Consider the following 17804-nt stretch of genomic DNA (forward strand, 5'->3'; position numbering starts at 1 on the left):
AAGCAACACCTTTGAAGTAGCCACTTAGAGAGATAGAACAGAGGAACAGCAAACATATACATCTTACAGCTCACTTAGGTCCCATTCCCACCTTAGTGTTTCATGTACGCGTATCAAAGATGCAAACAATTGCACACTTTGATGCACGAAACACACTTGTTATGCCATTACTAGTTAATGGCAGCCCAAACACAGATGGGCAAAATGCACACAAACGAGAAAAAACTCAGAACGCATGTAGCAGATTTTGCTGCTTTGACAGCAGACTCAAGGCAGGTTACCCAGCCGCCCACTCAGTTTAAAATAGATCGTCAGTTAGATAGAGGTTATGTGACATCTTAAAGGATATTCTTACTGGTCGACTAATTCATGTGACCGGTCATTGACTCTCCCTGATTGGACACTATTGAAGATATCTGACAGTCAGGGGGAGAGGGCTGCTAGGTTCTGACAAAGGGGGCGTGTCCCCATAATCGCATAAACCTGAGCTGACATGCAGTTTGAAGGATCTGTGCCCTGATCTGCATAGTTCAAGCTGTGTGGTTCTGATGTTTTGCCAGTGCTGATGAGACTTCTTATATCAAGGCTCTCTATTGACTGCTGGTTTGTGAGTAAATTTCTTGCCTTTTTATCTTTTAACTAATAAAAACTTTGACACAAGGGAGGCGCACTGTGTTAGTGTCCAATTATTTCCAGACCTAACTATATATTCAATAATTATTAAACAGGGAACACAAACACAAGTTGTTATTTTGGCTGTTTACCAAAATAAATTCAATTTGCAGTTAAAATAAGAATCTCGGCTTAAAGTGCAGTCCCCCAGCTTTAGGTTGAGGGTAAACACATTCATATTGGAGGAAGGGTTTAGGAATTACAGCTCTTTAATATGTAGCTACCTCTTTTTCAAGGGACCAAAAGTAATTGGACATTTGACTCAAAAGCTGTTTTATGGACAGGTGTGGGCTATTCCTTCATTATTTCATCAATTAAGCAGGTAAAAGGTGTGGCATTTGCATTTGGAAGCTGCTGTTGTGTACTCTCAACATGCATTCAGAGGAGCTCTCAATGCAAATGAAACAGGTCTTCCATCAGAGAGAAAGCAGGAACATTAAAAGTGGCCAAATCAACAGTTAATTCTGAGAGAGAGAAAAAAACGCACTTGTGAGCCCTTCAACACAAAAAGGCCTGAACATCCACGGAAAAAAACAGTGGTGGATGATCGTGGGATCCTTTCCATGATAAAGAAAAATCCCTTCACAACATCCAGCCAAGTGAAGAACACTCTCCAGGAGGTAGGCATATCATTATCCAAATCTACCATAAAGAGAAGTCTTCACAAGAGTAAATACAGAGAGTTAATCACATAGAAAGCCCAGATTAGAGTTGCCAAAAAATATCTAAAAAGCCAGCCCAGTTCTGGAACAGCATTCTTTGGACAGATGAAGCCAAGATCAACCTGTACCAGAATGATGGGAAGAAAAAAGTATGGAGAAGGCTTGAAACACAGTGGAGGCAGTATGGTAGCATGGGCATGCATGGCTTCCAACAGCAGTAGGTCACTAGTGTTTATTGATGATGTAACAGAAGACAGTAGCAATCGGATGAATTCTGAAGTGAATAGGGATATAGTGTCTGCTCAGATTCAGCCAAATTCAACTAAGTTGATTGGGCAGCACTTCACAGATGGACAATGACCCAAAATATACCAGGAAAGCAACAGACATTTATAAAGGCAAAAAAGTGGAGTACTCTGCAAAGGCCAAGTCAATCACCTGATCGAGCTTGCATTTCACTTGCTGAAGTCAAAACTTAAGGCAGAAAGACCCACGAACAAACAGCAACCGACAGCTGCAGTAAAAGCCTGGCGAAGCATCACAAAGGAGGAAACTCAGCGCTTGGTGATGTCCATGCATTCTAGTCATTGCCTGCAAACAGGGCCGGTGCTAGACTATTTTGTGCCCTAGGCAAGACCAGCTACTTGCAGCTACTTGCACCCCCCAGCCCCCTACCTGTGGCACAACTTCCAATCACCCCCCTGCGGCTCCATTCTACTGCTGGGTAGCTTCTGCAGGCGACAGGTGGATGTCTGGAGCCAGGAACAATAGCAGGACTGCTATTGGCTATTTTAATTTGAAATAGCCCATAGCAGACTGGCTATTGAAACCCCACCCACCGAGCAGAGGAGCGGACCTGAGAGAGCAAGTTGTCTCTCAGTTCCGCTCCTCTGCTCTCTGCTCAGTGGGCATGTGCAATAGCCAGCCTGCTATTGGCTTTTGTGATTTGAAATAGACGGGGGGCACCGTGGGGGGATGAGTGTTCAAGGCTGCGCCCTAGGCGGCTGCCTAGTTTGCCTAGTGGAAGCACCGGCCCTGCCTTCAAAGGATTCTCAACAAAGTATTAACATAGTAACATAGTAGGTAAGGTTAAACAAAGACGAAGGTCCATCGCAATTTAAAAACAGGCACCGATGCCTGTTAACATACAAGCGATCCGCCGGCTATAGAGCCGATCCCCTCTCCGCTGCCAGAATGCGGAAGTGATGTACAGTTGGGCAAAAAAGTATTTAGTCAGCCACCAATTGTGCAAGTTCTCCCACTTAAAAAGATGAGAGGCCTGTAATTGGCATCATAGGTAGACCTCAACTATGAGAGACAAAATGAGAAAACAAATCCAGACAAATCACTTTGGCTGATTTGGAACAAATTTATTTGCAAATTATGGTGAACACTTTGTAAACACTTTCTTTTTTTCTTGTCAGTTTATATCAAGCAGTCACTGACTGCTTGATAAATTAACTTGTATTTTTTGGCTATTAGGCAGTAGCTCGCGGTATACTGAGCTTAGGGTAACGGGAGGACGCTAGTTTGTGTCCTCCCGTTACCCCAAGGAGAACTATGGGGAAAAACACTGACCCCATAGTTCTCCTTTCATGAAAAGGAAGAAGCTTTTACAAAAAGCTTCATTATTTCATTAATGAATGCCTCAATACTGAGGCATTCATTAATGACTGGTAACTGCTGAGAATCAGTTGTTACCAGCATTACAAAGCCTGATATAACTCGTCACGTACAGTGTACGTGGCCAGTCATATAGGCACAAAGTGCTGGGACGTACACTGTACGTCTCGCGTCACAAAGGGGTTAAGTACCTTGGGGTGCAGGTTATCTGGTCCTAATGATTTATTTGCATTAAGTTTGTCAAGTCTTTGTTGAACCCCGGCTACCGTCAACCACTGCGATGACTTACGAAATAAGCTACTCACATTCTTATCTCCATTCAACCCATCTTTTACCTGAGTGCATACTGAAGACAAAAATTAATTTAATACCTTTCCCTGTTGTATGTGATTAATCTCCTGCTCTCATCTTTTATTGGACCTACCTGCTCTTTTCTTACCTTTTTACCTTTTTAAATACAGTATTGGTAGTTTTTCAGGTTTTTCTTAAGACTGTTATGCTTTTCGTAATCTATTTTAGCTGCCCAGATTTCATGTTTACATCTCTTATAGCTCTGCCAATTCAGTCCACTCCAGCTTAAATTTTTTAAATGCCAGCTTTTTTTCTTTGATGTATTGTCTTTACCGTTTAATTTAGCCATGCAGGCTTCATTCTTGATCTTTTATCCATTTAGTGTCATACACTGGGTGACGCAGCTTATAGAAGTTTGCCTTTGATATTTAGCGTTCTTGTCAAACCAACACACTTCTCTTTTCTGTACCCAACATTAAAAGTAATCACCCTGTGGTCACTATTACCCAATAATGTATCCCTAATCGCTATGTCTGCCACTAAGTCCGCATTGTTGGAAACCAATAAAGTATAGCATTCTTCCCGTTTGGGACATCAACCCATCTGATCCAGGAAATTGTCAAGCAACATGTTCAGAAAACGGCCAGCCTTTATAGAACGAGAGGTTCCATTTGACCAATCAATGTCTGGATAATTGAAGTCACCCTTTGTAACATTTCCCTGCTTCCCAGCTATTTCTATTTGGGAACGTAGGTGAGCCTCCTCTTCCCCTATGTTCAGGGGTTTATAACACACACCCATAATTAGTTTCAGGGGTGTGGAAATTTTTTTTAAAACTACTTGTCCAAGGGCTAAAGTGGGGGCCAAATCTACTTGTCCCAATACAAAAAATAGTTTTAATCAAAACTAGGGATGCACCAATACCAGTTTTTTGGTATCGAGTACCGATTTTTTGCTTTCGGATCTCGCCGACACTGAATACTAATACCGGTGCTTCCGCTGACATAGAGCAGGCTTCCCTGGTAATCAGGAAACCGGGCGGCAAGTAATGGCAGCCCGCCCAGGTTCATGATTGCCACGGAAGCTGGCTCCATGTTGTTTGGCCTGCTTGATTACATTTTTTTAACTCTTTATGTATTTTATTTTTTTTAACTTTTTACATGTTTTTTAACTTATTATTTATTTACTTTTCCCCTTTAATGTTCTTCCTATTACATAGGAGATTAAAATCCCTTATGTGATAGTTTGGAGGTGACAGGTTCTCTTTATGGAACCTGCCCTCCAACACAGAAAAGCTGTTCTGTGTAGTTCCTGACAGCTGAGACAGGTGGCGCTGTGATTACAGCGCCACTGTCTCAGAACACACAGAGCCCGTAGATCAGGCGTTTTTCGTCTGCTCTATGGGCTCTATGGCTGAGCCGTTGTGCCTTAGTTTTCGGGGTCCCCCGGGAGAGCGGGCGACCCCGAAAACTACGGCGGGGGGGTGCGGGCAGAAACGATCGCCGCTGCTCAAATGAATACAAGTGGTCTGATCAGACCACTTGTATTAAACGAGCGCCAGCGGCTCCACAATGTACATTCAGCTCTGCTTGTCTGGAGCCGGGCTGAATGTACTTTAAAACTACTTGCCCGGCGCCCGAAACTGCATGTCCCGGGCGTCGGGCGATAGGAATTCCACACCCGAGTTTACAACTAGAACCAGTCTTATTTGAACCTAGCCTCATAGACTCAACACTATCGCAACTCTTTGTTATGAGGTCATCTCATATGTGCATAGATTATTTTTTTTTTTACATGCATGCATACCCCTCGCCTCTTCTGCCAACCCTGTCTCTCCTGAACAGGTTGTACCCTTGTACATTGGTTGCTCAGGCAAGTTTCTGTTTTTCCCACTATATCGAAGTCCTCTTCAAGTAGCATTAGTTCAAGTTCCTCTAATTTGTTTGCTAGACTTCTAGCATTGGTGTACATACATTTTAGTTTAGTGCTAGCAGTTTGGGTTGCATTTATTCATTTCTGGAGCCTAGACCTATTAGACCTCGGTATGGTTGATACGTTACTAATTAGACTGACTAGAGTGATCCCTCTGTCCCTTTGTATTACTGCCCTCTATATTAATTGCCCCTGTAGTTACTTGCTCTATGTTTATTATATCCATTTTTATTCCCCCCCCCCATCTCACACCATCAGTCACGGTTTATGCGCTCTCTTGTTCATGTGCACGAGTTCCATTGCACTACTGATTTAAGTATGTAGTCATTTTTTTTAAAATAAATATTAAAAGTAATGCTTTTGGCGGTTCTTATACTTGAGCCAATGTCCATGAACGGAGTGCTCTAGAGATTGAATGCTTGATGCACTGAGGGTGCAAACGCTAAAATTCCTTGTGAGTGGGTGATCACTGGACACACTGCAGAGCAGGATTCTGTATGAAAGCTATACCCTGGTCAGCCATACCATTATGACCACCCGCTCCCAAAACAGCCCTGACCAATTGAGGCATGGACTCAACTATACCTCTGAAGGTATGCTCCGGTATCTGGCACCAGATCCTTTACAAGAACTCCAGGACAAAATTATTCTTAACTCTTAGTGTGGCTGCTCACCTTGCAGCCTGCTGGCTCTTAGACTTGTCACTTCTCAAAGGCATTTGATACGGTACCACACAAACGCTTACTTACAGCCTCTTACCCTCCACTCCGGTGGTCTAAGGATCCTGGAGTCATCATGTCCTATACAGTGTTGAACGTGAGGATGCCGAAGGACAGTCCATCACTGCAGTGGAGGAGAGAAGCTGGAGGGACAGGTCTAGGACCCCGCAAGCTCTGAGGTTCAGGTGAGTAACTATTTTACAACCTAGATGAAAATAAGCACTTTATCCCCTGCTGTGTGGGGGTAGCAAGGTGGGGCCTTCATGGATCAGATTTGTTTCTCCAGAATATCCCAGATACTCAATTGGATTGAGATCTGGAGAATTGAGGCCAAGTCACCACCTAAAACTCACTCTTGTGTTCCTTAAACCATTCTTGCAGTGTGGAAGGGCGCACCATCCTGCTGAAAGAGGCCACTGCCATCAGGGAATAGTTTCCATGAAGGGGTGTACTTGGGCAGCAACAATGTTGAGGTAGGCGATACGTGTCACAGTAACATCCACGTGAATGACAGGACCCAAGGCTTCCCAGCAGAACATTGCCTAAAGCATGACACTGCCTCCTTCCCATAGTGCATACTTGGGCCACCTGCTCCATAGTAAGCGACACTCAGCCATCCACATGATCTAAAATAAAAATGTGATTCAGACTAAGCCACCTTCTTCCATTACTTTGTGACCCAGTTCTGATGCTCACATGTCCATTGTAGGCGGCTATGCAGCCCCAGACGCAACAAATTGTGATGCACTGTGTTCAGAAACCTTTCTATTTGAACCGGCAGTACCTTTTTACCAATTTGAGCTACAGTTGCTTTTCTATTGGATCAGACTACAGAGGCCGGCATTCACTTCCTACATGCATCAATGAGCCTTAGCCATCCATGACTGTTGCCAGTTCACCAGTTTTCCTTCCTTATAGTCGTGGTGCTTTTTGGTACCCAAAATAAGAAATATATTCAAAACCACTATGCTTGTGAGAATTGAAATGTATGGTGATAGATATGTGGATTAGGGTAAAAAAGGAACAAACCCACAGACACAAATTGTAACAAAAATTCATAGAATTTTAATGGATGTTAATAAACCAGTTTCAAGTTACTGATCCATGCATTTTTTAGCCAGTACAAATGTCAGTGTTGTTTATCAAAGTACTTCAGTTTTCCAGCTGGGTCAGGAATTATCTGAAAGCATAAGAAAAAATAAATAACTAATCTAAAACAAAAAACTATACAGCATAATAAATCACACCCTTACATACATTAACCTTGTACTAGGGAAAGGTCTCAATCAACATTGTAAGGACTCTAGCGCTACAGATAAAATCAGCTATATAAAAAGGATACTTTTTCCCCCCCCACAAACTAAAATTTGCCATGGTCTTGCAACCTTAACACCGTAGCAAAATCCACCCAAATTGGTGGGCAATAATTATTAACAACTGGTAACAATCAGTAACCAACCATGCTCCTGTAGAGGAATGAGTACACAGGAAGTACCATCCAGTGCTTTAGAGGGCCTAGCATTCAATGCATCCAATAAAACTCGCTCTTGCTCCCCTGCTTTTTATCCCATCCACCTACTCGGCAATTGGCAGGTATATAGTGACATGGCAACATTCACATGGTCACGACTCTTCCTCAGCAGAGCTGAAGAGCTGTCACCCACAACTGTCAGAATACCCGAACAGTGGCTGCAGCTGACAACTGATGAATTATCTTGACGACTGATCTAAATTTAGTATATGGGCATCTTAACACCTTTCCACTTTAACAAACCAAGCCTAGAACCTTGTTTTGTTGAGCCTTGATACACTGCATGTTACACCAAAGCAAAAAACAAGGTGGTAAAAGGGCAGCGAAAAGCATAGCCACTTTTCAGCGTACAGTGACCATTTCGGCACAGACCATGAATATGCATAACGTGTACTTCATACCATATTTTTAAGCTAGTAATCTGACATCTGTATTACATGTCAAGGTAGTAAACAGATACCAAACTACTGCAGGAGTACTAGTCTGTATTTACATAATAGAAAGCCACGGATTTCAAAACCCTCAGATCACTGAAGACTACTATATGCACATGCTTCAAAACCTCTCAACACCCCCACACTTAACAGAATGGGGAATAGCAACATTTTTGGCAATAATTTAAGTTTCAATGAAACTGAAATGAAGGATTCCTTTGAGCAGCCAGTAGCAGACCCCACACAAATTCCAGATTTAGCAGTCATGTAACATCTAAAGACAGAGCATGTAGACTTAACTATACAAGCTTCTAGCCCCCATCCCAACAATTTAAAAAAGGACTGTGTTGTAGAATGCAAAGCTTTATAAAAATCACTTTGATAGAGCATAAACAAACAGCTAGATGAATTGTTAAAACACCTAGAGAATGCATGTGCTCAAAGTCTACTTACAACTCCTGTCTCGGCCACCAAGCTTTCATAGCATCTTCAGGCCTGATCTAATTTAATCAGACAAATGTAGTGCTTTCAGAAGGATTTACTGATGCTATGTTAACATTCAGATGGATCTTACTAAAGATAAATACCACCATTAGAAGGATAGTATTGTAGTAACAGATCACATGTGCATGTGCCCTCATTTTAGGAAGCAGCTATATACAGTGAACAATGTGTGCATACAAATCAAAAAGTTGAATGGACATGCCAAGGGCCCAGTGATTAAAAACCCTTGCAGGTCCCTACCCATAGCTTCTAATCAGCTATTTCCCCTTCAATTTTTTTTTGAGCAAATCATAAGTGGAAAGGAGGTGAAGCTGAATGTTTACCAAGGGTTAGCCACTTTTCACAAGCTTAAAGTACATCTTCATGAGAGAAATGCATGGTCTGCCAATTCTGGCCACCTTCTGGAATAGTTACATGGCTGTGCAGCAAGTTAGATTTTCTATTTGCTTAGCTTCAATACTGAAAGTAGCCAGGGAACTAGCATCTTCAAATAGTTGTCAGCAAAGGTGGTGCTGCAAAGATGGTAAAGTCTGACAAACTCCAATGTGGACAGAATAAGGGGGTAGTACTGAACATCATGCCACCCTCATTAACCCAACTTGCAAGTCAGTTACAAAAAACAAACAAAAAATCTAATGTCATGAAAGGCAGCTAGAGAAGGGGACACATTTGGCAAGCCACAGCCCAGTTAAAGACAAATTCAACAAACAGCAGAGAAGTTCAATGGAATGTAGGCATGTGGAAAGTGAGGTTCACCAGCACTCTCAGAATAATGTTGAATCTTTGTGATTTATTGAAAAAAAAAAAAGTAACATGTAATAATCAGCCAACGTTTCAGGGCCACACAGGGTCCCTGCCTCAGGGCAACATCGTGACAAAAGTTTGAGAACAAATAATTCTATATACACCCCCAGATCAAGAAATGACACAAGCACCTCCCCAAGATGTCATAATTACAGTAGAGCCTACCAGAATTTAAATGCAAAAAAAAAAAATAGGATCACAATAAGGAAGAGACCCTGTGTGCCCCAAAATGTTGGCTGATAAATACAGATGATGTTTTTCTTCAATAAATCACTAAGATTCTGCGTTATTCTGTGAGCGCTGGGGAACTTCACTTTCTACATGCTTGACGTGCATGGTGCCATCCGTAGCCATCACTATGAGCACCACTGTTTCTAAGGGTCCTGACTGCTGTGAGGGCAGGGACACATCTGAACACTACATTGGAATGCAGGGACATCAAGCAGTACTAAGCCCAGGGGCTTCAAAGCAGTTGCAGCTCTGAGACCCTCGTCAAATGGTCAAGCCAGTGTGACTGCACTGGCTTTTTTCATCTGCATACCCATTCTGCGTATAGAAGTCAACTGCAGGGAACAGCATAACAGCCAGGCAACTAATATTTTCAGAAGAATGCCAACAATGGCAGCCAACATATATATTTTTCTTCATGACAAGTTTGCTTTAACCCAAGAAAAGTGCCCTTTGGGTCAATTCAGGGTCTCTATACATTTAAATGAAGAATTTCGGAGGGGGCCTGTGCCACCAGCAATTTTGCCAGGGAAGCAGGATAAAATTTGACACGTTATCCAACTAGAAGTTACATTAAAAAAACAGTAAAGTAAAAATGGCACAATTCAAAACAGTGGCAAACTGCAACACGAAAAGGATATCAATGAAATGGATATATGTATACTTACGGTTTCACTACCAGGTTTCCAACCAGCAGGGCAAACTAAGAGGAAAAGAGGAAAAAAAAAGGCAAAGTTTAAAAGGTTTTATTGAATTCAAGAAGTGTAAAATGCCCATTTTATTTAGGAAGGGTTCTTCACAAGATATATTTAACAGTTTAAGGTTCTAAAACACCTTAAAATCCCAACAATGTACTTCTGTTTTTGCTAAAGGTTTCTATTGCTGAAACATGTAGCAAAAAGCAGACAGCAGGATTTCCTACTCTGCGTGTGTTCAGCTATCAAAACAGTGATGGTGAGTGGTAAATACCGCACAGCTATCACTGTAAGACACCCGATTGCTACAAGCGATCAGGTATCCGTCAAAGCTTAATCCTTTAATTAGGAATTCCTCAGGCATCCATTAATGAACTGTAACGGATGTCACGTGAGCCATCATTTGGGCACTTTGTGGCAGGGATGTACAGCATACCTCTCCCATCACGAAGAGGTTAAATACAAGACCTACAGGAAAATAATTTACAGAATATAAAGATTGATATACAAACCTAGCAACATGGCAACCGTTTCAGAGCTTGGTCACTCAAATCAAAATGCATGCTTAATGAGCTAAAGTAGCAGAAAGATTTATTTGGCAATAGATTTAAGGTGAAGGGGGTGGCACAGAGCATTGAAATAGTTACCACATTCTGTCCAAGTTTTATCAAGGTAACAATGTCAGTTGCTCTAATGAAATTTCAAGTGTGTGCCCTCAAACCATCTTTAATGCAAAGGGGGTTGCCTTCAGGCAAGTCTGCTCTCACCTTGCGTACTACTATATATGTGCCATAGTTAGGGACTCTATACAGTTAGGGACCACATCACTCACCTTCCCCATGTTTGTCGGTGTACTGGAATGCTTGCACAAGACGAAGGGTCTCATCCACAGATCGCCCGACAGGAAGATCATTCATGGTAATCTGTCGGAGGACTCCCTTGTCATCTATTATGAAGAGCCCTCTATAATGAATTAAAGGTTTAAAATATAAATGCAGGACACCCTTACAAAAAGTGGCCAAACACTTGCTACCTGTAGCAGAAAACATACCAAAGAAGGTCAACAATCATTATCCAAATCCTGCCACCTTCACAACATCTCCAAAATACGCCCCTTACTCAAACAAAACTGCAAAATTACTCACCCACTCCTTGTTATATCTCGTCTTGACTATTGCAACTCCCTCATTGGCCTTCCACTACACAGGCTATCCCCCTTCAGGCCATCATGAATGCAGCTAGACTCAGTCACCTAACCACCAGTTCAGTGTCTGCAACCCCCCTCTGTCAATCCCTACACTGGCTTCCACTCGCCCAAAGGATAAAATTCAAAATATTAACAATCACTTACAAAGCCATCCACAACTCTGCCCCTGGTTATATCTCAAAACTTGTCTCAAAGAGTCACCCTAACCATCCACTCATCCCCAAGACCTCCTGCTTTCCAGCAACCTTGTCAACTTTTCCCATGCTCGCCTCCAGGACCTCTGTAGAGTCTCTCCCATCCTCTGGAACTCTTAACCCCAACCTGTCCATCTGTCGCCCACCTTGACTGCCTTTAGGCATTCCCTAAAGACTCATCTCTTCAGGGAAGCCTATCCCACCTCAACCTAACCGCTCAACCATCACATTCTCAAACAATTCATCCCCACAGAGCTACCTCCTCATGCATCACTTCCCCCCCTCTTTAAATTGTGGGCCCTCCTTACCATCTTGTCTTGAATTGTATTATGATTGTAATATCTTCCTTATATTGTAAATCGCTGCGCAAACTGTTGGCTCTATATAAATCCTGTATAATAATTGATGACCTTCTGAAAAGATTTAACTGCCTAGTCGTCATACTGATCCCATTGGCTCAATGCTCAAACTAGTATGCAGATCAGGAGTTCTGACTTCATTTGCAGCATACTTTTAGATTGAGTGGAACTAAAAAAGGGAATGCAATTTTTTTATTTTCCTTTGCCTGAACTGCCAATCTACACCATGGTTATAAGAAAAAGTCACCTGAAGATCCCATGTCCCCTGCTGCACCCACTGACATCACCATTCTGCTCTGTAGGGGAGGTGCTAATGGGAGGAAACACTGATCACAGCAAAGGACAAGGAATCCAGCATGCTCAAAGCTTCTAGTTTCTGGAGTCCTCAGGTGGCTGTTTAAGACTGCATACATTTAATACATAAATACAAAAAAGTGACAAAGTGGCATGGCTGGGGAATTTATTTTAGCTGCAGCGGCTTTAAATCTCTGGTTCTGAGAGACTTATCTGCTTGTTGACCATTATCTTATTATCACCACATTTTTTTAGGCTGCTGCAGATGTGACATTAAATCTCAGTAGCTACAGATTAAGGGCCCGCATTGACAGACTTGTTCAACGGGTTTTGCATTTTCATGCAAGTCTATGGGAATGGAATACCAGCTTGAAGCAGGTTGCATGCAGACCAAGGGGAGATCTACTGCACAATCGTAAAACAGATTAATCGACAAGCTGAAAGCCCATCAACACCGGTCCTAAAATAGCCTTTGTAGCTTAACCCAAAAAAAGGCCCACCTGAGAGCCTAGAGACCATTACAATGATTGGACTAACCACAGAGGTTTAAGTGTCAAACATTTCCTACCCCTCAGCTGAACTCAAGAAATTGCTCCAAAATTCACTTTAGAAATACAACTCATCATGTTACCTATACAAAAATCAAACCTTCACAATCAAAGCAATAACTTTATTTCCAAATATGAATTTTAGTACAGTTCCCACACCTCGCCCATTGTTCTGGTTTTTCTACAAACCTTAGAGTGTGACCTTGGTCCTCCAGGTATACACCATAATCCTTCGAGATCTGATGAGTTAGGTCAGAGAGCAGAGGAATTTTCATTGGACCAAGACCCCCTTGCTTTCGTGGTGTATTTATCCTATTTAAAAGGTGACATAAAACCAAAAAATTGAAATTTTCCTGCACCTTGTGGTAAGCTGCAGAGATACAGAAGAAATACAATGTCAAGATGAAGTTTGAATGGGATGGGAGTCCCTCTGCAATGAAATAGAGAGGCGCTGCACAATCAGTCTACTTAAAGTGTATTTCCACTTTTCACTGCCAAATTGGGATAACATCCATTTTATATTTGTTACATGCCCCCATTCACAGTGTAGGCTGAAATTTTTTTTATTTTATTTTTTAAATAGCTTTTCGCAGTTTACTTTAAATTGCTTTTACTTGGGTTAGGCTTTCTTGGTTTCCTAAAGGGCTAAAATTTCAACTTGCTTCACCTTCTTTGTTATCTTAGGAAGGGCTGTGAGGGGTGAAGGGTTAAAGGATTACAACCCTGGCTCCTGCTTTCAAATGTTAATGAATGAGAGAAACAATCCTCAAAATTTCAGACCCGAGTCTTTCTACAAAAGGAGTGATCACTGGGAAAGTTTTCAAAATATCTGGAATCAGCCATGTTGCCTGCTGCAACACCACAACTAAATGGTTTAAAATAAAACAAAAACATTTTTGGAATGCTGTGCGAATAGGAACACAAACATATAGGAGTGGTTTTCTCAAATCTGACCGCAAAAGTGGATATACAATTTAAGTAAACTACAGACTTGCTAAACAAAAATCTAGAATTAGCAAGACAGAGGCCACTCTTTAGGCCGATTTAACTAGTGTCATGGGGTAAGTGATTCAAGATGAATTGAAGCCAGCAAAGCAGCCAGACAAGTAGCATTCTCAGAAGCAGGTCAGCAGTATCAGACAGCCATTTTCTGTCATGACAGGTTTAAAGTTCATCTAAAGCCCAAACTTCCACCTCTGTGTTAACATTTCTTAAACATAGTTTGTATGCATAGTTTTTAATTACGCATGTATATGGGGAGCCATGTTTACATATGCAGGTTTAGCTTCCTTGTTTTGACTTGCTAACCATACCTCATAAATAAATATTTTTTATTTAAAACATTTTTTTAAAAAGCACACCCCACCACAGGGTCTGTGACTGAATATTCCACAGTTTTAAGTTTTTTAATGACTTGAACCACCTATAGTGCTTCTGGTAGGTAGATAAAGGCCATGTGATCTTTATCTACACGAGCTGGTCCATTTTATTCCACTCCTCACAGCAACAAGGTACTTTTTACCATATTTTCTGATTTGTCCTACTGAACTATGAAGTGGAAGTTTGTAAACTAGATATCTATACAAAAACCAAACATTTCTAAGTACAGACCATGCCAAGTGTGTGAATTGAGAGTCCACTGAACAAGCTACGACTTCAGTATTTATTGATCTAAATTCTTCTATGCGGTCGCTGAAAGCAATAATTTCCGTTGGACATACAAATGTGCTGCATAAAGAAAAAAAAATTGTGTTATAATACAGAATATACACAAATGAGTTACTGATTTTAATGCATAGTAAAACCACATTAGTCAGAAGTCGTGCATCAATCTATCTTCACATACAAACTTGAGGGTACCCTTCCACAAAAATAGACGAACCCACAAATCCATATGAAATACCCAAGACAGAACCCTTAACCAGATATTTTGTTGCACAAACTTAACAGGCAGTCACTGAGGGACAAACAATTTCTGTAGTGTTCATGGAGACTTCCGCACCTGCAAACAGGTAGTTTGTTCCACTCTTGACTGTCTGAAGGGTGCCTTCTCCAGGCTGCATGTTTTGGCACTTTCTATAGACATTCGATAGGATTCATAGAAGGCATCTTCAGATTAGTCCATTGGTTTCTTGTATCTCTGTTTTGGGAGAAAGCATTCCAACAGGACAAGTCATGGTGAACCCATGACCCAAAACAGAGTACAGTAGGTTTTACACCAGAATTTCTTTAGTCTTGAGACCTCATTGTGCCTTGCAAATACTGAAGGTACCCTGTGCCAGACGCAGCAACAAAACATAACTAAGCCTCCTCTGTTTTTCAGTAGGTACAAAGGACAATTTTCATAGATGCATTGTGAAGTGTAAATATGCATTTTAGCAAATTCCAGCCTGGCTTTTTTATGTTTTTCCTTCAACAGCAGAGCTCTCCTGGGTCTTCTTCCAGTGATCCCATTTTCGCTTAAACAGTGATGGATGGCGTGATCACACACTGAGGTACCTTGACCTTGGAATTCAGTTTGTTATCTTTAAAGGTTTTCTTGGCTCTACTATTACCACTGTCCATCCTGTTCAATCTGGGGTCAATTTTCCTTGTGTGGCCACATCCATAGTCCATTCCCATAGACCTTAACTTCAGAATATTTGCAATGGTAGTCACAGGATGTTCCTATTATGTAAACTGGAGAGCTACAGAGATTCAGAGAAGGAATAAAGTCTGGCCTCAACCCACTTTAACCAAACAATGCGTGGAATTAAACAGGACATGGGTAAGAAAGGGGGGGGGACGCTACCATTTTGGGCTTTGCTGCCAATTGTACATAAGGGTTTTGTCATTTTTCAAACAAACTCCAGCCACATATACTCAGAATGTGGACTGCATGTCGAGATACTTACAAGTCCAGAGGATAGAAGAAGAACACCAGGTACTTCCCCTTGTAATCAGTGAGCTTCAACTCTTTAAATTCTCCATTTATCACTGCAGTTCCTTCCCAGTATGGGGCAGGCTTGGAAACTGGATAAAAAGGAAGAAAAAGGTTTACATGAAGGGCAAGTTACAGATACTTATTATAAACAAAGAATACTACAGGAAGTTTAATGGAGTTTTAATATCCCCCTCAGTTCCAGTGCCAAGTGGGCAGAGAGCTCAGAATCTCCAGGTTCAGCCAGGGCCGGCCTTAGGCCTTTAGGCGCCCTGTGCGAGAAAGCTTTACAGCGCCCCTCAGTGGCCACACCCTTTAGTGGCCACACCCATTTATTACCCATATTTTTGGTAAAATATAAAAAGCGGGGTCACGTCGGATAAATAGACACCAAACATGTCATGCTTTAAAATTGCGTGCACCCGCGAAATCGCAAAAAATTACCATGCCCAAAATTGACCATAGGTGACGCTTTAAAAGCTTTTACCGCTCATCAGTTTAGTGTTATCAGTGATTGATAGCCCTACAATTATTGCTCTCATTCCGACGTTCGCGGCGATATGTAACATGTGCGGCGTAATGGGCGAAATCGTCGTTTTCACACGTATGCGCACCCGACGCCTGTTTGCATGCGTGTATGTATGGGGGGGACTTTAAAAAAAATGTAATTCTTTTTTATTTGTAACTTTACATTTTTGGGGGGGAAACTTTATTGCTATCACATAGGGGGGTTAGAAAACCCCCTTATGTGATAGCAAAATATGTGACAGGTCCTCTTTATGGAGACATCAGGGGTCTCCAAGACCCCTAATGTCACCTAGGACCCCCCTGAAGAAGCTGATGAAGCACAGATCTGCTTCATCAGCTTCTCTCCAGCATCTGAAGCTGGAGAGTGACACAAGAATGCGGAAGTGATGTAATATACACCACTTCCGCATTCTGACAGCGGAGAGGGGACCGGAGGGAGCTCGTGTACCGAGCTCCCTCTGATCCCCTGTGACAGAGGCCATATGCTGGTCCCGGGCTCGCACTGGGCACAGCGGAGCCCGGGACCAGCTTGACAGCGGGAGGGGGGGAGCCGGGGAGGGCGCAATTCACGGGACCTCATACAAGCGATCCGCCGGCTCTATAGCCGGCGGATCGCTTGTATGTTAACAGGCATCGCTGCCTGTTTTCAAATAACGGGCATTTCCCGCTCGCGAGCGCCCAGCGGTGCGCGCGAGGGGGCGTGGCTGAGCGGACGTCTAAAGACGCCCGCTCAGATCTAGAGAGCTCCTGGCCGGCCGTTTTTTTACAATGGCCGGCCGGGAAGTGGTTAAAATCATTTTTTTAATTTTTTTATTTATTTTTTAACTGTTGGGGGGCTTTGGGAAATATTAGGTGTCCAAACAGACCCCTGACATTTCCCTTTTAAAATAGAAAAGAAATTGAGGACACCAAATCCTCAATTTCTTTTTTAGCAGCCTCAGCACTCAATGAATGGGAAGCATTATACTTACTATCAATAGTTTCTGTCTGGGGAGGAGCCTCTGTACTGAGTGCTTCTCCCCATTGGTGAAATCTTGAATGAACAGGCTGCGATGTAACTCACAGCCTGTTCATTCATAACTGGGGACACATAGTACTATGTGTCCCCAGTTATTTACAAACACTGGAGTGATCAGACGATCGCGCCAGTGTTTGTCCTTCTCACACGGAGGACCGGTAACACCCCATTCACACATAGGCGTATTGTAATATGCGCGTCTGTCGCGCGACCGTCACGCGTTTTTTTTACCGCGATTCGCGGTAAAAAAGTCGCGCGACCGTCGCGCGCTTCCAAAGGCTACTTAGCTGTATCCCAATGGAAAACGCCCTACAAAATGGCCCAAAGTAGTCCCGGGACCTTTTCAGGCGTGGGCCGTTTTGTAGGGCGTTAGGGACGGGCGGAAATACGGCGAGGTGGGAACGAGGGCATTGACTACAATGCAATTTATATTTTTGACCGTTTTGTAGAGCGTTCGTCGGGCGTAGAACGCCCTACAAAACGGTCAGGTGTGAACGCAGCCTTACTATCAATATTTACCGATCCTCCGCTGAGCCACGCACAGAGCCGCTGCCATCCTGAAACTGACAGGATGACAGCGGCTCCGATCTCCGCCCCGCTGTGCCATCCTGACAGCTGCGGGCACGGCTTCTCTCCACCTC

The 17804-nt window shown here is 42.6% G+C and overlaps 1 protein-coding gene across 2 annotated transcripts in view; it reads right to left on the reverse strand.

Annotated features, from left to right (window-relative positions):
• Positions 1–6941: 6941 nt before the first annotated feature.
• PRDX4 (peroxiredoxin 4) overlaps positions 6942–17804 on the reverse strand; it is a 17455-nt gene continuing 6592 nt past the window's right edge. The window contains exons 2-8 of one of the 2 annotated variants that reach the window (XM_018570788.1): positions 15592–15709; positions 14309–14425; positions 12887–13009; positions 10928–11058; positions 10069–10103; positions 8318–8364; positions 6942–7079 (exon numbers count right to left, since the gene is read on the reverse strand). In XM_018570788.1, coding sequence (XP_018426290.1) covers positions 7076–7079; positions 8318–8364; positions 10069–10103; positions 10928–11058; positions 12887–13009; positions 14309–14425; positions 15592–15709 — 575 coding nt within the window. In that variant the 3' untranslated portion in view covers positions 6942–7075. The remainder of the gene's footprint in view (positions 7080–8317; positions 8365–10068; positions 10104–10927; positions 11059–12886; positions 13010–14308; positions 14426–15591; positions 15710–17804) is intronic. The other variant, XM_018570787.1, reaches the window with a different exon arrangement.

The sequence above is a fragment of the Nanorana parkeri genome, unplaced genomic scaffold, assembly GCF_000935625.1.
Source record: "Nanorana parkeri isolate BGI_ZX_2015 unplaced genomic scaffold, ASM93562v1 scaffold1597, whole genome shotgun sequence".
Classification (NCBI taxonomy): Eukaryota; Metazoa; Chordata; class Amphibia; order Anura; family Dicroglossidae; genus Nanorana; species Nanorana parkeri.